The sequence below is a fragment of the Neovison vison genome, chromosome 7, assembly GCF_020171115.1.
Source record: "Neovison vison isolate M4711 chromosome 7, ASM_NN_V1, whole genome shotgun sequence".
NCBI classification, from domain to species: Eukaryota; Metazoa; Chordata; class Mammalia; order Carnivora; family Mustelidae; genus Neogale; species Neogale vison.
In genome coordinates this window covers 18,250,753-18,273,813 of record NC_058097.1, presented here as the reverse complement: position 1 = coordinate 18,273,813, position 23,061 = coordinate 18,250,753, and the positions used below count along the sequence as shown (strand labels likewise).

Genomic DNA, 23,061 nt, shown 5'->3' with positions numbered 1-23,061 from the left:
CACAGCTCTGAAACCGGGTCAGAGGAGCTTTGGGGAAGGTTTGGGGGATTGGACTCGAAGGAATAGGTTTCGGGACTTGGAGAGCTGGACTGGGGGGTTTCCAGAGCTCAGACTGGTCTAGAGCGGGAGGAGCAGGGGTCCAGAGTCCGGACGCCCGGGGGACGGTCTCGGAGTCCGGACTCGGCTTGGGGGTTTCGGAGCTGGGATTGGGGGGAGCGAGCCCCACGTGCTTGTGACGCGGGGGCGGCCGGTAGGCGCGGCGGCGACGCGGGGCCGGCGGCCGTGCGGTGCTGGGAGGGCTGCTAGGCAGGCAGCAGGATGCTGCTCGCCTCACTCCCGCTGCTCGGGCTGCCCCTGGCGGGGGCGGCCACCACCGAAGCGCCCACCCAGGAGCCGGGGTCGTCCGGCGAGCCTCCCCCAGGGCTGGCGCTCTTCCGCTGGCAGTGGCACGAGGTGGAGGCGCCCTACCTGGTAGCCCTGTGGATCCTGGTGGCCAGCCTGGCCAAAATCGGTGAGTGCGTGTGTGTGAGCGCCAGGCCAGCGGCCGGCAGCGGACCCGCCCTCAACCCCCAGTCCCCAGATCTGGGTCGGCTTCTTGCACAGTGCCAGGACTCAGGTTCCGATTCCACAAATCCGGGCTCTCAGAGTTCCTGCGCCCTCTCTTCCTCCTCCCCTCCCCGCGGTGGAGGTCTGAGGATTGGCCTTCTCTGAGGGCTGCCCCAGCTCTCTCCAGCCTCATCCCTACACTCCTTTGCTCTCTCAGCCCCCCTCCTCCGCGTAAGCCCTATCGTCTGGCCTCTTCTCCACCAATCTCCAGGCTCCTAGAAACCTCTGTCAGCAACAAAGATGTGTGGGGATACTGTGGAGATAGTGTCCTCCAGCAAATCCAGGCATTCTGGATCTGCAGGAGCAGTCTTCCCAGGAGACCACGTACAAGTGTCCACTCTTGGGATATTAGACTGCCACTTTTCCTCTAGCTCCCCTCTGCTCTCCTATAGATGCACCGTTCTTTAGGTGTGCTTAGCAGGACCCCCCCCCCCCAATAATTCAGGTCTACATTCTTCCCATTTCTGGGTAAAAAAAAAAAAAAGAAAGAAAGAAAATCTTCCATTTATTAGGGCCTTACTCTCTGCTGCCTACACTAGGTGCTTTCATACATCCGACCTTCAGTCTGCACAACATTGAAGGTTGTTCTTCACATTCCTTACCTTGAATAGAGCTGCTTTTCCTTGTCTTTGCCCCTTCCTCCCCACTTCTGAGCAGCCACTGGTCCCTCCTCCCACCGGAGACCCTCCTCCTTCTCCCTGTTGTTCAGGCTCTGCTGTGGGGGTGACTAATTATAGCTGAGCGTTGCTACTCACTCCCCAGCTATGCTGGCACAGGCTGTACTCCAATCTCACCAATACAGTCTTCCTGTAGGAATCACACAGCTTAGAATTTGCCCCTCTACTCCCCCAGGGACTCTGCTGGGGATGAGGGGAGGCTGGGCAGGAACAGAACTACTTTCCACTCTGTTCTGGCAGCCCATTAATAACGGAAAATGGGGCCTGAATGCCTTCAGGGAACCTAGCTCTGCCTGAGAACAGGATTTGGTGATAGGTTTTTGGATTGCAGTGTTGGGGCTGATGCATGCCCTGGAAGTGAGAATGGAATGGAGTCCCTGAAGGAGAGGAGAGGGGAACTGAAGGTAGGGATGTGTGTGGGCAGATCTATGACTGATTTTACCTTAGAGCCTGGCAGCAATGGGAGCAAGTGGGAGGAGCCTAGATTTGGGAGCTGAGAATTGGGTTTGCTGAGGAGTCTATGAGTTGCGGGAAAGTTACTGTCTTATATGGGGTTTATATAGCAACAAATGTAGTTTCCCCCATAAATTCTAGTGTTTTGGCTAGGTTGGAAGTCACCTCCTCTGGAGGTAGAAGAGAGCCTCTTCATTAGCACACCTCCCCCCCCCCTCTTTCACACACACACACACACACACACAAATCCTCACAGAGGATGGGAGAGATCAGTAGGACAATCAGGGATAACTTCCCTCAGCTTCATTGCTAGGAAGTTTTTTTTCCCTTTTATTCAATAGAAATTTATGTAGTTCCCATTATGTGCCTGGAATTGCTCTAAGCCCTTTGGGTACAGCTTCCAAAGGGCACATTGTCTTAGCATTGGGTCTGACATATGCTAATGTGGAGGCCACTTCCATTATCTGCCACTCCAGGTATGGGTAGAGGTGTTTACTTCAGATCTCAGGGCCCAGGGGAAAGCCAAAAGAGTTTATTTTAGTGGGGAAAGATAAGAGTGGCAATAATGCTAGACACCCATTTCATACTACTCTTCTTTTCCTGGGGACAGTTCTGTCATTATTTTCCCACAGAGCCATTTAAAAAAAAGATTTTTAATCTATTTTTTTATTTTTTAAAATATATATTTTTACAAGATTTTATTTATTAATTTGACAGAGAGAGAGATCACAAGTAGGCAGAGAGGCAGGCAGAGAGAGGGGGGGAAGCAGGCTCCCTGCCGAGCAGAGAGCCCAATATGGGGCTCGATCCCAGGACCCTGGAATCGTGACCTGAGCTGAAGGCAGAGGCTTAACCCACTGAGCCACCCAGGCGCCCCAAGATTTTTTATTTTTTTAGTAATCTCTATATACAACTCAAAGTCACAACCCGGAGATCAAGAGTGGCATGCCTCACTGACTGAGCCAGCCAGGCATCCCTTCCCTAGAGTCATTTTCAATCAACATTTGTTGAGAACCTACTATATATCTGATATCCTGCTGGACACATTCACACTATATCATTTTATCCTCACCCTGGGTGAAAGGTATTTTTCCTATATTACAGGAGAGGAAATTGAAGTTCAGGTAAATTAAATAGTTTGAGATCACACATTAGAAAGTGATGGAGCCAGAAGAACTGGAGATCTTCTTGCTAAAAACCCAGTGTTTTTAAAACTATTGTTTTAATTTAATTTAAAGCTATTGTGTCATTAGTTGAGCCTATATAATGAGAAGCACATTGGGTTAGGATGTATAATATGTGTTATGGTCCAGTTAGGAAGCAGGACATAATATATTAGGTAATGTTTACTGAGTGCTTATGATAAAGCACTGGGTTAAGTGCTATCAAGTAGATTGTTTTATTTAAACCTCCCAGCAACTCTATGAGATGATAACTGTTTTTATTCCCATTTTGCTCATGAGAAAACTGAAAGAGAGGTGAAGTTAAGTGCTCAGAGCCCATGGAACTAGGAAATAGAGGAGCTAGTTTTCAAACGCAGACAGTCTGACTGTAGAGGCCCTGATTTTTATAGCTATGTTATGCATAAAAATATACCAACTAACATTTGCTGAGGCTCAAATAATAGCCATGAATAAGGGAGCTCAGAGAGAAAGGTGAGGTCCCCTGAGGATGAGAGTAGAGAGGAGGGGACATTTCCAGAAATGGAAAGAGCAAGCAAAGGCCTATGTTACCATGACAGAAGCACCAAGAGACAGACAACCTTAGCTGCAGCAGAGGGCTTGTAGCCATGCAAGCTGGAGATTTGAGCAGTCTTGCCTTTCTTTTCTCCTCCTTGGTCCCAGGGTCAGGTTTCCTGACCTTGGATAACCCTCTGAGACTGGGAGGTTAAAGACCTCTGTGTGTGTGTGTGTGTGTGTGTGTGTGTGTGTCTCTCCCCGTCCCATAAGCTGATAGGTCCTGCCCTCTTCTTGCATTGTAGTGTTTCACTTGTCTCGGAAGGTGACATCGCTGGTTCCTGAGAGCTGCCTGCTGATTTTGCTGGGACTGGTGCTTGGAGGCATTGTCTTGGCTGTGGCCAAGAAAGCTGAGTACCAGCTGGAGCCAGGCACATTCTTCCTCTTCCTGCTGCCTCCTATTGTGCTGGACTCGGGCTATTTCATGCCTAGCAGGCTGTTCTTTGACAATTTGGGTGCCATCCTCACCTACGCCGTGGTGGGCACGCTCTGGAATGCCTTCACAACAGGTGCTGCCCTCTGGGGCCTGCAGCAGGCTGGACTTGTGGGTAAGTGACCCTAGGACCTGGACTGGCAGAGGGAGACTTTACTAGATTCGTCACCCAACTCCCTTCTCCAGCTCTGGAGATCCCATATTGGCAAGAGCCATGCCCTGAGAGCTCCATCTTAGGTCGCTCCCACCTGGAGTGCAAGGCAACACTCCAGATGGGCTTTCAGCCTTCATTTAGGTCTCTGCCAGTTGAGTCTGGGCTCCTGCAGCATGACAGCTGAGCAGAGGCCTGGCTCCCAGCTGTGTGTGGGCTGCCGAGGCTGGGAAGCCTGCATTACTACTCTGCTGCCTCCTGCCCTCTGTCACCACACTGCCACTTGCCAGCCTTGCTCCCCTGAGATACGATTCACTGTTCCATGAGGGCCAACCATCCTGGCTCTGCCCAAGTCACGTCAGGGTGGTTTTCTGTTATTATTATTTTTTCTTAAAATTAAGATTTTTTTTTAACTTTTTAAAAAAGATTTTATTTTTAAGCGATCTCTACACCCAACATGGGGCTTGAACCTATAACGCTAAGATCAAGAGTCACATGCTTCATTCAGTGAGCCACCCCTTTTCTTTTCTTTCTTTTTTTTTAAAGATTCATTCATTTATTTGAGAGAGTACATGCGCATAGTAGGGAGGGGCAGAGGGAGAAGAGAATCAAGCACACTTGCTGAGCGCTAAGCCTGAGGCGGCGCTGGATCTCAAGATGCTGAGATCAGGACCTGAGCCAAAACCAAGTCGGGTGCCCAACCAACTGCTACCTAGAGACCCCTAAATTGTTTTTTTTTTTAAAGTAATCTCTACACCTAACATGGGGCTTGAACTGCTAACCTTGAGGTCAAGAGTCACATGCTCTTATGACTGAGCCAGCCAGGCACCCCTATTGTTGTTGTTGTTATTATTACTATTATTATTATTATCTTAAAAGACTTTATTTATTTATTTGAGAGAGAGACAGAGAGAGAATGAGAGGGGAGAAAGTCAGAGGGAGAAGCAGACTCTCCAAGGAGCAAGGAGCCCGATGCGGGACTCGATCCCAGGACTCTGGGATCACGACCCGAGCTGAAGACAGTCCCACAACCAACTGAGCCACCCAGGTTCCCCTATTATTATTATTATTATTATTGTTATTAAATCCACATTATACATCCACATATTGCAGTACATTACACTGAGTGTTCTCTCTTTACTTATTCCACGGACTCTTTACAGCAACCCTTTTAGCATATAATTTGTCCCACTTAATAGATGAGGAAATAGAAGTCCTTAGGTTCATTTGATAATAGGTCCAATGTTAGTAGGAGAGGTCTGTTTTACTGGGGCTCTTTGCCCTCAGGCTGCCTTCCTGCTCCTTCCTCCTCATTTCCTATACCCAAATCCATTCAATTCTGAATTTTGATAATTCAGACTTCTTCCAAGGCACAAGGGGAGGTTTGCAATTTCTACTTGAGGACTCCAACCTGGTTTTCCGAATGGGTGAGTGAACTCTTCGGGGCAGGAAGGGAAGGGAGGACATTAGATAAGAATAACAATAAGTAATATCTATTAGGTGCTTATTATGCATGAGGCTCTGGCTAAATAAAGAAGCTTTTGAGGTAGATACTGTTACTATTCTCAGTATATACATGAAGAAACTGAGGCTCACAGAGACTCTGTGTCATATTCAAGTTCTCCCCACAGTGGGTGTTTTCCTAGCATACTGAGCTCTCATAGATGGACAGCCCCTCCCCCTCCTGCTGAGAATTGTGTCACATCCCTTAGGCTGAGAACCACAGATGTGGGAGAAAGCACTCTCTTGTTCTTATCTCTAATAAAGCTAGTCAGCAGCCAGTTTCCACCAGCTAGTGGTTCTTACTTATGTAGTTGAAATTTTTATTCTCAGCGCCCCCTTAACTTTTCAGGTTACTTAGAGCTTTCTTAGCCATCTCCTGGGTTGATTTTGCAGCAATCTCGTGAGGTAGGCAGATGAGGAGGCATGGCTTAAGAGAAGTCATGTGACAGTGACAGCGCCAACATCACAGAGCTGGTAAGTGGCAAAGCCAGGCCTTAGGCTCAAGTCTCCTGACCTGCGGGCTGACACTCTTCACCATCCCAAGTCCTCTCTGGGCATCCTTGTTTCCACAGTGGGGTGGGGAGCTAGGGCTTGTCACAGGGAATGCTGTGGGAGACTGGATACCTCATCAGCTGCTGTCCCCCATCTATCCCTCAAAAGCCCCTCGAGTGCAGGCCAGCTTGTTGGACTTTCTGCTATTCGGGAGCCTCATCTCAGCAGTGGACCCCGTGGCTGTGCTGGCTGTCTTTGAGGAGGTGCACGTCAACGACACTCTCTTTATCATCGTCTTTGGCGAGTCCCTGCTCAATGATGCCGTCACCGTGGTGAGAATGCTCAGTTGGCTGCTATTCCCTGACCCCCGCTGCCATGGTCTGACTGGTTGGGTGTCTGAGCATGCTCAGACCCTTCCCTGGGTCTCCTGGGGGAGAAACATGGCCTCAGTTTTCACCTTCTCCTGGCAGTCCCAGTTGGGGCTTCCTTCTCCTTGCTCCTGACTCTCTTCTTCTCACTCAGGTGCTGTACAAAGTCTGCAACTCCTTTGTGGAGATGGGCTCTGCCAACGTGCAGGCTGCTGACTACCTGAAAGGAGTCGGTCAGTATTTTCCCCTCTTGGCTGGGTTGCTGAGTCCCTGCCCCCCCAACTGCGTCAGGACAGCAGAGGCTGTTGGGTTGCCTCATTCCCTTCCCTCCACTATGGAGAAATGGGGTCCCCAAAACCTGAGAAGGAGTGGCTCTCCCGGGATCCTGGCTTTGGGATCCTGACCCCCGGGGAGTACAGTGGGCATTGTCCTCCGCTCCCTGCCAGGCAGCAGTCTTGTCTGCCCGGGTGGGGTCCGGGCCAGGGGTCATGCTGACAACCCACTCCTCCCCCAGCCTCCCTGTTTGTGGTCAGTCTGGGCGGGGCAGCTGTGGGCTTAGTCTTTGCCTTCCTCCTGGCCCTGACCACACGCTTCACCAAGCGGGTCCGCATCATCGAGCCGCTGCTGGTCTTCCTCCTCGCCTATGCAGCCTACCTCACTGCTGAAATGGCCTCGCTTTCTGCTATTCTTGCGTGAGTCCTGGGGGCCTTGCATGTAGGCAGCTGGGAGGGGGCATTGGAGATGGTTGCCCCTTACGTGGGCAGAAGCAGGACCCTGAGGAGGCAGTAGGCTTCCCTGAACCCTTGTGGTAGTGGGAGCCTCAAACTCCCCTGGGGAGATGACAGACCTCAGGTAATGTTTCAGGATCTGCCTGTAGCACTGCCCTGGGCACCTCAGAACCCAACTTTCTTCTGCCTGAAGCACTCTCTGGGGTATAGGCTGAGCTAGAAGTGGACCTCAAGGCCTGGTGCCACCAGCTCTAATGGCCGCAGCACTGTAAAAGATGCCTCAGAGAGGATGCTAGTCAGAGCATGTTTCTCCCAGCTTCCCCTGGAGGCACTGAGTGGGAACCTGCAGATTTGGAGCCTTATCCCAAGACCACCCACCACTAGCTATCCTGAGATAATCTCTATGTCTCTGGGCTCAGCTCTGATGGCCTGACATCCTGTGATGGGCAACACCCCTCCTGTGGCACGCTCCAACCCCAGAGGTTGCAACCCCTCCTTACGTGCCTTGTCTGTCCATTCCTCTCCCAGGGTGACTATGTGTGGCCTGGGCTGTAAGAAGTACGTGGAGGCCAACATCTCCCATAAGTCACGCACCGCTGTCAAATACACAATGAAGACTCTAGCCAGCTGCGCTGAGACTGTCATCTTCATGCTGCTTGGCATCTCAGCTGTGGACTCTTCCAAGTGGGCCTGGGATTCTGGGCTGGTGCTGGGCACCCTCTTCTTCATCCTGTTCTTCCGAGCCCTCGGTATTGCCAGTACCCTCTGATTTCCCACTCTCCTTCCTGCCCTGCCCCAGCACATCCCCCAGTTTGAGTCCACATCCTTGTCAGTTCCTAAGCCCCCCCAGCCCCGTTGCTCATCCCCCCAACCCCTGTGAGACCCTAGCCCAGATACTTGGTGCCGTCCACTCCTGGGTCCTCCACTCCCAATGCCCTGCTCCCACTGGCCTCCCTCCTGCTGTAGGCGTAGTCCTGCAGACGTGGGTGCTGAATCAGTTCCGGCTGGTCCCTCTGGACAAGATTGACCAGGTGGTGATGTCCTATGGGGGCCTGCGGGGGGCTGTGGCCTTCGCTCTCGTCATCCTACTGGACAGGACCAAGGTCCCTGCCAAGGACTACTTTGTGGCCACCACTATTGTGGTGGTCTTCTTCACAGTCATTGTGCAGGTGGGAGAGCCCATGAGGCTGGGTAGGGAGAGGGTCCGGCAGGCCCTGGGGGAGGCGTGGAGCCATTGGGACCGGGGCTCCTCTCTTTGGGGAATAGGGATCTGACTTACCAGACCTTGAGTGCAGTGAGGTGGAGGTCCAGAGCTGAGGTCTAATTTTGGGGAGAAAAAGGCAGCAGGGAACTGGATAGGGCAGGGCTCACCTGCTGCCTGTCCATAGGGCTTAACCATCAAGCCACTGGTCAAGTGGCTGAAGGTGAAGAGGAGTGAGCATCACAAACCTACCCTGAACCAGGAGCTGCATGAGCACGTGGGTACCAAACCCCATCCCTCCACCCATACCTCTCTTCCTTCTGTTTTGAGCAGAGTCCTGATCCAGTCCCCCTACCCACCCCCTTCTAGACTTTTGACCACATTCTGGCTGCAGTGGAGGACGTTGTGGGGCACCATGGCTATCACTACTGGAGGGACAGGTGAGGGAGCTCCCCCAAGGCTCCTTCAGCAACACCAGCCCCACCAGCCAGGGCAGCACTGGGGATGTGCCACACTTCTGAGAAGGGACACAGCCAGACTTGGGCTGGCTGACCTCTGCCAGGAGCTCTTCAGTGGCATCCCAGTACTCTCAGGATAAGACAGGTTTTCCCAGGGAAGCCTGCTTGGCCCTGTGTTGTCTGGCACCTGCCAGACTCCAGCCTCATCGTGCTCTGCTCTGCCTTCGACTCTCTGCTTGCTCATTACACAGATCTGGTTTAGAATCTCAGGATCCCCTACCCTGCCACTGGGACCTTTGCCCATATTCTGTATATCAGAATATTCCCTGCCTCCTTCTCAACCTACTTAACCTCTGTTCAGCCTTCAGATCTCACCATAGGCATCAAATCTCTAAGGAGGACTTTCCTGGCCTCCCTGACTAGGACAAATCCCTATCATACTCTATCCTTTGTAGTTCTTGTTATGGTTGCAATTTTAGTTATTCGCAATAACTTCAATTTAATGTCAGTCTTTCCCATAATGCTTTAAGTTCCATAAGGGCCAGGAATAGCTATGAGATACTCCATGGCTGAGGCCCACACCAAGAGAGCCAGGCCAGTGCTGGCAGTGCCCCTGCCCCATTTGAGGAAGGGCCAGCCAGCTGGGCTTTGGGGATGGCACTCAGGGCTGGGCCTGACATCCTCCATAGGTGGGAGCAGTTTGACAAGAAGTACCTGAGTCAGCTGCTGATGCGGCGGTCAGCCTACCGCATCCGGGACCAGATCTGGGATGTGTACTATAGACTCAACATCCGGGATGCCATCAGCTTCGTGGACCAGGTGGGCCAGCAGCCAGTGGTGGGTTGGCAGGTAACCAGTAGATCAAGACAGGAAGGGGTGACAAACAGGCAGGACCTGAGCAGGCAGTTGGGAATTCCCAGCTGACTCCATGGTCTGATGAAGTGGCAGCTGCAGGAACCGGCCTGACCTGATGCTGAATTCAGAGTCTGGCAGGCAGTAGAGAAAGCTGAGAAAGAGCTGGACTCTAGAGTCAGCAGATGCAGTTCAATTCTTATCGCTTACAGGCTTGTGATCTTGGGTAAGTCCCTTATCATCTCTGAGTCTCAGTTTCCTCAATTGTAAGAAGGCAGGAATAAGAATACCTATGTAATGGAGTTTTGTGGATTCAATATTTAAAGTGCATAGCACAGTACCTAGAAGATCAAAGAGCAGAATAAGTGTTAACTATTGTTCTTTTTATTACCCTTTGACTGTCTGGGCCACCCTCCATCTGACTGCCGTCTGACCTCTGTCTTGGCCCCTGCAGGGAGGCCATGTCTTGTCCTCCACAGGGCTCACTCTGCCCTCTATGCCCAGCCGCAATTCTGTGGCAGAGACCTCTGTCACCAACCTGCTGTAAGTCCTTTAGCCCCCTTCCGATTCCTCAAGCTCCTCTCTACTGGGCCCTCTCTCTGCAACCCTTTCAGGGAAGATGTGTGGGCACCTTTGCCTTTTGCCCTCCCCTGGCCTGTGCCTCCTGGCCCCTCCCTAGCACACGTGTTCCCTGCCTCCTGCAGGAGGGAGAGCGGCAGTGGAGCATGTCTGGATCTGCAGGTGATTGACACAGTGCGCAGTGGCCGGGACCGGGAGGATGCTGCGATGCACCACCTGCTCTGTGGAGGCCTCTACAAGCCACGCCGCAGGGTGAGAGCAGGCAGGGTGTGAGAGTTCCAAGGGAGAGCTGGGGGGTGGTTGGGGGAGGGTGGTCTGGGGAGGCCATCACTACAGGTGCAGGAGGCAGTTGGTGCCAGCTAGTGGAGAGCTATAAATGCCCAGTTGAAGAGCATGGGCTTCATCTTGTAATAACTTTTAGCCTTTTTTTCCCTTTTCTTTCTTTCTTTCTTTTTTTTTTTTTTGAGAAAGGGTTGGCCTGATACAAGCACTGTTTAAAGATGTCTTCTTCTGGTAGCAGAGCACAGACCAAATTGGAGGGGTGGGGTGAGAGACAGGGAGAGCCAATTGGGAGGCTGGAGTGAAACATTAGATCAGAGCTGGGTGGTAGTAAGGGAGAGGAACACATAGGATTGGGTGGTTGTCTTGAAGGGTATAGGAGGGGACAGACTACAGAGGGCTTGATGGGGTTGCAGAGAGAAGCAGGAGTGCTGAGGAAGCCAATGGGACCAGCTCAGCACGGGGGAAGGCAGACATCTCTTAGGTAATGTCAGTCCAAAGCAGGTCAGGAAGCTTTGGGGCTAGAAGGCCCAGCCTATCCAGGAGGGAATCTGCTGCAACCCCACAAGGGGGCAGCAAGCCATTACATTGAACTTTTCTGAACCTGGAAAGCAGCTGTTACCATTCCTGGCAGTTTTAACAGTCAAGGTTGTTTCTATCATTGAGGCAGAAGTGGCTTCCCCTAACTCGGTGGCATTAACTGGCCCTAATTTGACCCTCTGCAGCTCTGCAGAATAAGCCTTCAAAGGTTTCAAGACAAGTTCTCTTTCATATAGGATTTCTTGCCCTCAAGCCAGCATTTCCTCTCCCTGGTGTGTCTTCTCTGGTCATAAGAAATGAGACCCAGAATGCTTCTCTAGCTGTGGTTGGCCAGGGCGTGGCTTAGGGGCTCTCTTACCTTTCTAGTTCTAGAATTTGCCGTTCTCTTCCCGCTGCTCAGAATCTACCCAGCTTTGTTTTACCATTCTGAGGCTTCGTATTGTCCTTACAATTGGGCACCCCCCCCACCCCGCCCCGCCATGTCTTCCTCAGTTAATGGCTGTTAAACGCTGTCTTATCCTACCTGTGGGTTTTTTTTGTTTCATTTTGTTTCATTTTTTCTTAAGACTCATTCACAAAACTAGACAATAAAATAACTCATATATCCATCACTCAGCTCCTCTAATTATCAATGCATGGTTAATCTTGTAACATTCTGTACCCCCACCTCACCCCATCCACATTTTATTATTTTAAAGCAAATTCCAGACATATTACCTCTAAATATTTCAATACGTATCTCTATGTGGCAGGAACTCTATACATATTACATGTATATATACATATATTTTATATATAGAAAATCATAGTACTATTATCACTTACAGCAAATAATAATAATTCCTTCTTACATGAAATATCCAATCAGTGTTCATAAACCTCTTTTTTCCAGATGGTTTTAATCAGAATCCAAATAAAGTCCACACTTTGCATTTGGTAAATATGTCTCTTTATTAAAGAAGAAATCTCTAATATATCGTTCCTTCTCCTTGTCACCCACTTGCTTATTTATTGAGAAACTAGATACTTCGTTTCGGAGAATTTCCCATTTTATGGATTTTGCTGATTGTACTCCAGGGGCGGTGTTTAACATGTTCTTCCATCCCCTGTATTTTCTGGTAGCTAGATCTAGAGGTCTGGTCAGATTCAGGATCATTCAGTAGGTGTGCTGTGTATTTCTTCCTGTATCACATCAGGATGTATGTAACAATTGGTTGTTTATGGATGTGTGTGCATAAGATTGGTCAATGGGTACAGTTCCTGTATAGTCAATTAAAAAAACTGGAGTAAGATTGTGCTTATCCCTGTTAAATGTCATCTTACGTGATTTAGCCTATCATTCTATCGTTTGGATCCCATGTCTGGCACCAAATATCTGTTCAGATTCACATGATGTGAAAATTTGCTAAGCCTGCTAACTTTGTGTTCATCCAAATCAACATAAAATGTTGAACAGGATAGAGTTGAGGACAGAGCCCTGTGGACTGCTGCTAAAGACTTTCCTCCAGACTGACATGGACCAAGTATTGTTGGGTATGGTTACTCAACTAGTTCTGAATCCACTTAGGTATACCATAACACAATCTATGATTCTTCATGTTTTTCACAGAAATGTCGTCAGAGAAAGAGACAGAACTGTCATCAGAAAGAGACAGGAGTGTTTAGTATGCAGTTACAAGTATGAGATGATAGTTTGAGAGAGAGATGAGGGCTAGAACTTAAGATTTATAAGCAGCCTTTATCATCAGAGGTTTTCTCACCTGGTGAGATCAGAATCCCTCGTGGGAGTTTGTTAGAATACGAGTTTGCTAGAATACAAGTTTGCTAGAATAGTATTCCTGACTTTACCTCCTGGAGATTCTGAATTTGTAGTATGGAACAGGCTAAGAATCTGGTGGGTTTAGTCAGTTGTCCAGGTGATTCAAATGCATATGGTCTGATGGCGCCCTGGTCTCAGTCTGATGGCTAGCTGAAACTGGGGGAAGGGCTAGTTCACTCCAGAGAACATTTGGAAGGGAGAGAGGAGGGCCAAGGACAACACCGTGAGGACTCCACATGGGAGAAAAGGAAGGGGAGCCAGCAAAGGAGGGGAGAGGAGCAGTAGCAGATGGTGTGTCTCGGAGGTGTGGGGCAGGACAGCTGGATGCTCCACAGAGGTCAGGCCAGCGCCTAACCAGACGCCAAGCCTTGGCACTGGTGACCAGGGAGAACATAGCACCATGGACTCGTGGACTCTGGAGTTGTATTTCTGGCTTTTAAGAAAGTAATGCGTATGAGGGAAAGTGTCAGGATCAAAGTATGAAAGTTTGGCAGCAAAAGGGAAGCAGTGCCTTCAGTGGAAAGCTTTCTTCAGGGGAGTATGGGCAGGAGCTTGCTTAAAAGCAGGGGGTAGTCATGGTGACCACTCCTTCGGTGAAGGTTCTGGGGCAGAGGGAATAGCAGGGAGCCAGGGGCTGATGGAGGCAGGGAGGAATGGGCTGAGCAAGGGAGAGGCCAGGGTTCAGGGGAGGCCTGGGAGAAAGCTGATTCCTGCACCACGGGGAGAGAGGGAGAGAGGGGGCCCTCTGGGTGATTAGGTCAAGGAGGGCTGATGGGAGACTTGAAGAAAGCTCTTAGAACCGGCTCAGGGCAGCAGAAAATACAAGGTATAGGAAAGGATGGTACTGGGGAGGTGAGCCCAGATGAGATGATTCAGACCAAATGGCAGTACTTCTATCTGGCAGTCTAGGTAGGTATGTAGTGGGCTTGGTCTTTGTGAGGAAGAGTGGGAAGGAACAGATGATGGGCGTGGTGCTGAATTGGTTGCAGGTGGCTATTGGACCGAGAGGGTCCAGGTTGTCAGGAGAGATAGTTCTGGAAGTCCAAAGTTTTTGCAGAAATGGCTGGCTAGAGAGTTCCTTGTGGAGGGAGAATCCTGTGTACCTTGGGGGTGGTGTGGGCCAGGCACAGGGACCAGGCTCCTAAATGGAAGTGCAAAGAAGGAAATAGTAGTAGCCCTGAGGGACAAGATACAGGGTCCCCTGCCTCTTGTTACTTCAAGTCAGAGGGGATTGGGAATTGCAGTAGAAGATAGGGATGCCAGATTTGGAGGGAATAGTTTTGTGATAAAAAGAAGTTTTTTCCCCCCAGTGAATTGAGAATACAGTCTGTCTGGGTTCCTATTTCTTCTTCTTCTTCTTTTTTTTTTAAAAGATTTTATTTATTTGACAGACAGAGATCACAAGTAGGCAGAGAGGCAGGCAGAGAGAGAGAGAGGAGGAAGCAGGCTCTCTTCCAAACAGAGAACCTGATGCGGAACTCGATCCCAGGACCCTGAGATCATGACCTGAGCTGAAGGCAGAGGCTTAACCCACTGAGCCACCCACACACCCTTATTATTATTATTATTATTATTTTTTAATCCATGGTTGGTTCTGGAAAAACTGGGCTAGCAGGGCCTATGGTGCATATGGTGCTGTGGCCTGGGTTCCTGTGGGAGGCCAAGGCTCCCAGCCTCATGGCGGGGTGGGGCTGTCATTGCCAGTACAAAGCCAGCTGCAGCCGCCACTTCATCTCAGAGGATGCTCAGGAACGGCAGGACAAGGAGATCTTCCAGCAGAACATGAAGCGGCGGCTAGAGTCCTTTAAGTCCACCAAGCACAACATCTGCTTCAACAAGAGCAAGCCACGACCTCGCAAGACTGGTCGCAAGAAGGCACGTGCTTTCTCTGGGACTTCTGTTTGGGGCTGGATGCTGATGGTGCGGAGTTTCGAGCTCCCAAGTATTGGAATCCAGCCCAGGGGGCCCCGTAGTTGGATAATCCTCAAGGCCTTGGTGGGTACAATAGTTTGTGTTCCCTTTTGCGTCTTCCTGGAGTCACAGAAGGGTAAGGTGAGGCCTTCTGAGGGAGATCCGCTTCTTGTCATGTGGGTAGTTACCTGCTGGGATGCAGCAGGACCTTTTACCAGAAATGAACCCAGCAAGAGAAAGGCAGGTTCCTGGGGGGCAGGGGCAGGGGGAGCTCCGTGAGTCCCTAATTCAGCCCAGGCTGAGGCGTCCAGAGCCCTTGCCAGAGCAGAGGTTACTTAGACTCCAAACACTTGCCTGGGGGGCCAAGGGCAGATGGAACCAGTGGGATTGACATAGATTCTGACAACAGGGCTGGGGTTTTGAGCTGAGGTCAGAGGCTTAGGGTTTTTTTTCCTTGGTCCTCAGAAGGATGGCTTGGCTAACACTGAGGCCACAAATGGGAAACCTCTGCGAGACCTGGGCTTTCAGGACACAGGCAAGCAGGGAGTGGGGGTGGGGCTGAGGGAGGAGAGATCTGGGAGGGCAGATGCCCATCAGCCAAAACCTGGAGGATCTCCTCTGTGCTGCATTCAGAGCCATAGACTTTTGAGGCTCCTCCCTTCAGGGACCCGATGGGCTTCCCTGATTTTCAAAGCTGGACATATTCTAGGCAGATCTCCGTTTATGGCAGGAGGTGTCTAATGGCTACTAACTACAGGTTACAGGCCCTGAGGACTTAGAGAAGGTGTCATGGAGAAGGGGGGAGCTTGAAGGGTGTGCAGCCCCTGAGGCCCAGTGTCTTGTCTGCAAAACCAAGAGTTTGGATGAGCTGAGCACTGATGGGCCTTTCACCTTTCCAGAAGCTCATATTTTCAGTTGATGATGGGCTCTGGGGCTGAGAGGACAGGTTGGAGGAGGTAGAAAGTAAAACCTCCCCACTGGCTTACTCTGAGGAAGCACCCCACCTCCCTTCCTCTCCAGCCCCAACCCCTAGGCCAGAACTGAAGTAGCCAGAGGAGAAGGTAGGGGGCTGTGCCAGCTGTGGGCTCTTGCCTGGGTGGACAGGGAGCTGGATTGGGATTATGGGGCACCAAGAGGCAGCTGCCAGGCTGGCCATCCCCACTTGCTTCTTGTCCCCGTCCAGCTGCTGTGATCTTAACTGTGGAGTCTGAGGAGGAGGAGGAGAGTGACAGTTCAGAGACAGAGAAGGAGGACGACGAGGGGATCATCTTTGTGGCTCGGGCCACCAGTGAGGTTCTCCAAGAGGGCAAGGTCTCAGGTAATGCTTTCGTCCCAGCCTCCCTCCTTCTCAGGCAGGCTGGAGCTGTGCAGCTGCCTTCTTCCCTTTTTGCTCACGGCCTTTCCTCCAGACAACTCCCTTTTCCTACTCATTTATTCCCCAGTCAACATTTACTGAGCATCTCCTTTATAATCAGACATCTGACATGCCTGATCTGACTCAGTCTTCACAACAACCACAACCAACGTGGGGGAACTGAGCTCATAGGGCCAAAGGCACTTGGGGCTTGCCCGGCATCCCACAGCAGAACCAGAATTCGAACCTGATCCATCTGACTCCAAAGCCGACAGCTTTGTCACCACTTCCCAGCCTCCCTTTACAGTCTGGCGAGGCATAGGAGGTGACAAGCAAACCTAACACTAGGCTCTATTGTGACCCAGGCTCAGTATACCTGCCCTCAGGTAGAGCCCTGGTGAGGGTAGCAGCCTGGCCCGGGGGAGGAGTCTGAGTTCATCAAAATGGCATTGTTGTGGATAAAAAACAATGTATACGTGTTTCCATATGTGGAGACCTAACTTCCTCATAATATCACTGTAGTTGGCTCTGCAGAGGTCATTTAAAAAATTTTTTATTATGGAAAATTGCAGAATATACAATAGGCAGAATAATAAAGTAAACTTCCATTTACCCATTACCCAGCTTCAGCAATTACTGATTCTAACCAATCTTATTTCATCTATTCCCTCACTTATGCTCCCCCTCTTCTCTGGGTTCTTTTGAAGCAAATCTCAGATAACATATTATCTCCTCAATAAACACTCAAGCATGTATCTTTAAAAGATACATAGTCTTCTTAAAAAATATTAACCACAATACCGTTATCATATCTAAAGTCTTTATCGTGTGTTCAAATTTCCCTGATTGTTGTAATTTTTTTTTTTTTACAGTAGATTTGTTCAAATAAAAACCCATACAAGGCCCACATATGACATTTGGTTGCTAAGTCTCTGTAACCTACAGCAAGTGGTCTCAAGGGAGTGGTAGTGGAATGACTTTGCCTGCAGGGGACATTTGGCAATATCCAGAGACATTTTGGTCACCACAGCTGGAGAGGTGCACTTGTGTGTAGCAAGTAGAGGCCAGGGACTCTGCTGAATGTCCTCTGATGCACAGGACAGCCCTACAACAAAGTATCTGTTCCATCTTGTCAGTGGTGTCAAATTTGAGAAACCCTGATATATAGGTTCCTACCCCTTTCCTTTCTTTCCTTCCCATGTATTTATTGAAATAATCTGGTTATTTGTCCCACAGTCTTCCCTTGTCTGGATTTTGCTGACTGAATCCCCTAGGCATCATTTTCATATGTTTCACTGGGCCTTATATTTCCTTTAAACCAGTCATTACATCTCGATCAGACTTCGGTTCAGATGTTTTGCTAAGAACCCTTCAGAGGCGGTGATGGTGTACTTTGTATTGCATCACATCGGGAAACACATTCCCGGTGGGGTCTCTCTTCTGGGAGGTTACTGCTGATCACTGGGTTCAGGTGGTAGCCCGACCCCTCCGTAGTGAAGTTCGCCCCCAGCTGTCCAGCTGTCTTCAGGGCCGCTGACGGTCATTGCCAGTCCCAGCACTGCATCCAGGACTCTCCATCTCTTGTCTGCATTACCAGCACCACTTACGCCAAAAACTTCTCCTCAGTGACTTCATTACTTTGAGGTGCAGCTCATACAGGAAAGAAGAGATATATGCTCATTTTTGTCCCTTTCACTTAATAGTTCTCAGACCAATGAAGCCTCCCCCAAAGTTGAAGAGTGAATTTTGTTGTTGTTTTCATTGGTGGTGGTGGTGGTTAAAATTTTAATATTCTGGGTCTTTCAAGAGAGGGAGTTTTACTTCCAGTCACAGCATCAGTGCATTTCATAATGTACTCGACTCCGCAGGACTTTTCAATGAGCGGGTACAGACCCAGCGCCTATTATACACAAGGTATTGTACTGACTTGGGAGAACAGGGGGCGGGATGTGGCCAGGGGGCTTCTTTTCCAGAACCTCAGACTTCCTGTCATGCAGTGGCCTGGCTTTCTATGCCGGCTGCCAGCAGTGCGGGGCCTCTTGGCCCAGGTCCCCTCTGTGGCACAGTATCCAGCCTGCTATGGGGTTTGCATGAGCTCATGCTCTGGGCTCTGTCCCACCAAACAGCTGTGGTGGAGGCTCAGGCAGGGCGTCCAGCACCAAAGCCTTTGGCGTGGAGCCCCACGATCTCCCTCACCCTCGCTGCTGTCTCCTCTGGGACAGGGCCTGGCAGGATGTGGTTTCTGAGGCCAGTGCTGCAAGCTGGTGAGGACTTGATCATAGATGGGCTTTTATCCCTGCCTGGCGCCTGCTTTCTCTGGATTGAATTATCTTCTTTTGTTCAGTCAGTATTTGCTGAGCAACTACTGGGTGCCCAGCCCTGTGCTAGGTGCTGGGGATAAAATAGAGAGCTTTCCCTCATCCACGAATCACACATATGGATGTATTAGGGCAACTGTGGAATGAATATATTTATGAAAATGTCGTGATACTTGAGAAGGATTCCACTGTGTTACTGATGAGTGCATTATGTACTCTCTGTCCTCAGGGAGCCTTGAGGTGTGCCCAAGCCCACGCATCATCCCCCCCTCCCCAACCTGTGCAGAGAAGGAGCTACCCTGGAAGAGTGGGCAGGGAGATCTGGCAGTCTACGTGTCCTCGGAAACCACCAAGATTGTGCCCGTGGACATGCAGGCGGGCTGGAACCAGAGCATCTCGTCCCTGGAGAGCCTGGCGTCCCCGCCCTGTACCCAGGCCCCAACTATGTCCCGCCTGCCTCCTTGCCCACTGGCCGCTGAAGAGCCCCAGCCCCCTTTCGACCTGCCTTACGATCCACGCCCTAGCTTCGCCTTTCCACCAAGCCTGGCCAAAGCTGGCCGCTCTCGCAGTGAGAGCAGCGCTGACATCCCCCAGCAGCAGGAGCTGCAGCCCCTCATGGGACACGAGGACCGCACCCATCTTAGCCCACGCACAGCCAACTCCCACTGGTGCATCCAGTTCAACAAAGGTGGCCGGCTGTAGCCCACGGGCTCAAGGAGGAACAGGAGGCTGGACCCCCCTATGGGAAGTCTTCCCTGGGCAATGGACAGAGGAGCCCACTTAGCCTGACAAGGGGCCAGAAGAGCCTGAACTAGCAACTGGACTTCCTTGGGGCAGGTCAGAGGGGTATCCTGGACTGGTCCTCACAGGGGCCCTTTCACCACCTTCCCTGCTCCTAATCCCTGCCACCTTCCCTTTCAATAAGGCCCTTACCCTGGCTCAAGACCCCGTCCAGAACTTCTAGGTCGTAGGCCCAGCCACTTGGGAAGCTGATGCCCTTTCCTCAGTGGGTCCCCCTAGGGTCACTCTAGGCAGCTGTTCCTGCCCCCAAAGTGAGGGCATCATTCCATAGCTGATGCTGGCCTTTCCTGCCCTCCACCCACTCTCCAGCATCAGCTCAAGGACAGTGCCCTGGCACTGAGGCTATTCGAGGGGCTGGTCCTCAGAGAGATGGGGTGGGAGGTGGAGCAGGCCTCAACCTTAGGCTTTGCTGCCCTGTTGGGTCCGCTACCTATAGCCAGTTGTGGGGGGCAGGGAACAGTGGGAGCCTGTGTCCAATTCTTGCTTTATTTCCTTCCCTTTGCTGCCAGTTATTGGGGCTGTAGTTCTTCCTTTTCCAGGATCAAGGCCACAGGGCTAGGCCAGGCTTCAGATCTGGGCTATTTCTTGGCAGGGGTCACTCTGAAGATCTGCTGCTCTGTATCCAAGTCTGGATCTTTCAGATTCCTGGGTCTGGATTTTCTGAGGAAGGGAGATAGTGGCCTCTGGGCCATGACCACCTTGACATTCCCCAAATAGGAAAGGAGCCAGGTATTCCAGGGCCACCGTCTCACTGCTCTGGGGCTGGGATACCTGGCTGCAGTGGTAAGCGGGCTGACTGGGTGGCAGGAAAATTTCCTGGGGTTAGCACCTGTCCTGTGTCTTGTATCTTGAACCTAAGACACATTAAACATCTCTCGGATGAATGGGTGTCCTGTGTCCATGTGTCTGGGGGTCCTAGGGCTACAGGGGCAACTGGGGTATCTGATGAGGGAAATACAAACTTATGACTGTCTGCCCTGGGCTTCCAGGAGAGAAAATAGAGGGGGATCCTGGGAAGGACTGCTGGGCCCTCTGGACCTCTTTCCCTCCTCCCTTCTATCTTCCAATATGGTCGCCTGAGCACGGGACCTGCAGTGGCAGTTCAGGGATCGCTGTTTGGGCATACAGTCACAGAACTGGGAGCCCACTCTAAAATGGGGGAGGCCAGTGGGAAAAGAGACTCCAGGAGATAGGTCCCAAGGTACCTAAAGATGCAGCCAGCACATCCCGGGACCAGAGAAGCCTTCCTTGCAAATCTGGAGGCAGGTATAGGACAAATAAACAGAAGTCCTCTGCACATGGCAGGTGGGAGGCAATCTCAAGGGAGCTGGTTACCATGGGAGTTTACACTCTAAATTGGGTAGTGTGGGGTCCAGAAACATCTAGGGACCAAAACCTTTAGATAACAACAGCCCCTGATTCAATTCCCACTGTGTCTGAAGCACTTAAGAAAACATCCATCTTTATTAAGATACAACACATATACTACAAAACTCACCGGTTTAAAATGTATATAGTTCAGAGGTTTTTTTAAATATATTCACAAAGTTGTACAACCCTCATCACAATCTAAGTTTAGAACATTTTCATTATCCCCAGGAAACCTTGTGCCTGTCGGCAGTCATTCGTCATCCCCTGCCTGCCCAGCTCTAGGGAATCACTAATCTACTTTCTGTCTCTATAGATCTGAAGGACTCTCGACACTGCGAAGGTTACACAGGTAGTCAACAAGCACTTCCCTTCTCTGGGCTACAAATGGGAAAACGGGAAGAACTGGGCTTTGCCCTCACATTGTTTAGAGCTGGCAGTGATAGGACCTTAGAATTAACAGTCCAACTGTCACTTACCAGCTACAGCAGCTCAGGCAAGTTACATACTCTCTGTGAGTCTCAATGTCTTCATCTCCAAGACGGAAAAGCAAGTATACTTATTTTCGAAGTTTGCTGTCAGGACGAAGTGACAAAATGAGAAGAATCTAGTAAACAGCATGGCCTACAGTAAGGGATCACTAATGTTCGCCATTACAGGTTTTAGACGCAAGGCGAGGATTGAGGAAAGTACTGTGGGGCTCTGAGGAGATCTGGGAAGGCTTCGTGAGGAGGTAGTGGATGTGAAAGTGTGTGTATGTAAGGGTTCAGACAATACAGGCAAAGTTGGGTGGGTGGGTGCCTTCCAGGCAGAAAGAACCGCATAAACAAAGGATGCCCAGAGCACATGTGGCAAGATGCTAGGAGCAGTGGCTGATGTGCTGTGAAGAGACCAGCCGGGGACACAAAGGCTGGGGTCGTGGGAGTTGGTGTGGGAAAGACTGCTGAGTTGTGGAGGGGGCAGAGAGCTGGCCGGGGAGAACTGTGATCTGGGGAGGGGCGTGGGCAGTGATATGCTTCAGGGAGCTCAAATGCAGTTGGTGCCAGATGGAACGAAAGAAACCCCCTGGTGGAGGATGGACTGGTAGAAAGGAAGGCTGGAGACGGGAGGCTTGTTCTGCTCAAGCAGCCTAAGGACATGAAGAGGCTGGAGAGGGCAGGCAACCATTCTTAGATTTTAGGGTCGCAATCACCAGGAAGTGTCAAACATGCAGGTTCCTGGGGCACCTGGGTGGGTGGCTCGGTGAGTTAAGCATCTGACTCTTGGTTTCGGCTCAGGTCGTGATCTTGGGGTTCTAAGATCGAGCCCCATATTGGGGCTCTGCAGTCAGTGGGACGCCTGCCTGAGATTCTCTCTCGGCCTCTGCCCCTCCCCCTCCTTGCTCCTTTTCTCTCTAAAAATAAACCTTTAAAAAAAAAGCCATGTAGATTCCTGGGCCTGCCCCAAGGTTCTGACTCAGCAAAGTAATGGGGATGCAGAGATCTATAATCTTAAGCAGCTCCTCTTAAGGGAGATCACAGAAACGACATCCTTCGAGAATTTGTAGATTAGAAAGGTGGTAGAAATCAAAACCACATAATCAGGCAACTAAACGTGTAGGAGGAGGGGGTACAGAGGGACTCCTGGGCTTGGTGCTGGGTAACTAAGGATGGTAGAATAGCTGGGAAGACAGGGTTAGCCAGAGATGGAGGGGGAGAAAGCAGGTGAGTACAGCTGGGGGAGAGGCAGGCATGTGTGTAATAGGAGAGTGAGCAAGTCCTGGGTTGGGCAAGATGTTGGACAGGGCCTTTGGGGTGACCTAAGTTGCATCCAGGCTTTGAAGGAGGAAGGAGTTTGACTAGGGGAGATGAGCTTTCCAGGTAGAGGACAGTTTGCAACAAAATCTGTGATCAGATGAGTTTTCCAGGCCAGTATGGAGTTTGGAGTTTATTTAGGCCAAAAGTGAGAGCAATCTGGAAGGTCTGGGGTATTATCCCACTTGCTGTCTGAGGCAGTACTGAAGAGCGTGTGCAAAGTTTGGGGTAGAGTAAGGGCAATGACTTTGGGTCTCTTATCACTAGGCCCACAGCCCCCATCGTATTTTTGATTGATTCATGTTGGCAAGGAATGGGAGGCTGAGGGAAGGCTGGGGACGGGGCAGGGGAGGGAGAGATTTTATGATCTGATCCCCATTTTATGATCTCAGTGGAAAAGGCTGCTATGAGCGGATTTTGCTGCCAGCAGAGCCACAGAGAAGGGCCCCATGAGTCACTGTTCAGTCCTGCAAGCTCAGCCCTGCAGAGCCTGCTGTGGTCAGCGGCCTGGGTTGGCTCCAGGCTCAGTTCCCAGTATTCCCCCACCAGGCCTCTGTGTGTCCCCATTTCTATCTGTATCTTTGCCATCCTAGGGCTGTGCAGTTCTCTGCCTTTTCTGTCTTCCCTCTGTGACTGTGACT

General features: G+C 50.7%; 1 protein-coding gene across 2 annotated transcripts; it reads left to right on the top strand.

The window, feature by feature from the left end:
- The first annotated feature begins 309 nt into the window (after positions 1–309).
- SLC9A5 (solute carrier family 9 member A5) lies at positions 310–20,143 on the top strand. 2 transcript variants are annotated; one of them, XM_044255957.1, is made up of 16 exons: positions 310–511; positions 3,718–4,020; positions 6,220–6,383; positions 6,574–6,652; positions 6,934–7,111; positions 7,676–7,896; positions 8,114–8,316; positions 8,536–8,625; positions 8,718–8,788; positions 9,496–9,625; positions 10,113–10,201; positions 10,363–10,489; positions 14,580–14,750; positions 15,252–15,321; positions 15,970–16,104; positions 18,688–20,143. In XM_044255957.1, exons 1-16 carry the CDS (start codon positions 319–321, stop codon positions 19,158–19,160), a joined length of 2,697 nt encoding a protein of 898 aa, XP_044111892.1. In that variant the 5' UTR covers positions 310–318; the 3' UTR covers positions 19,161–20,143. The 2 variants fall into 2 exon arrangements, with proteins under 2 accessions (XP_044111892.1, XP_044111893.1); XM_044255958.1 differs by lacking the exons at positions 310–511; positions 3,718–4,020; positions 6,220–6,383 and having other exon boundaries at positions 6,579–6,652; positions 7,020–7,111.
- Positions 20,144–23,061: the final 2,918 nt, after the last annotated feature.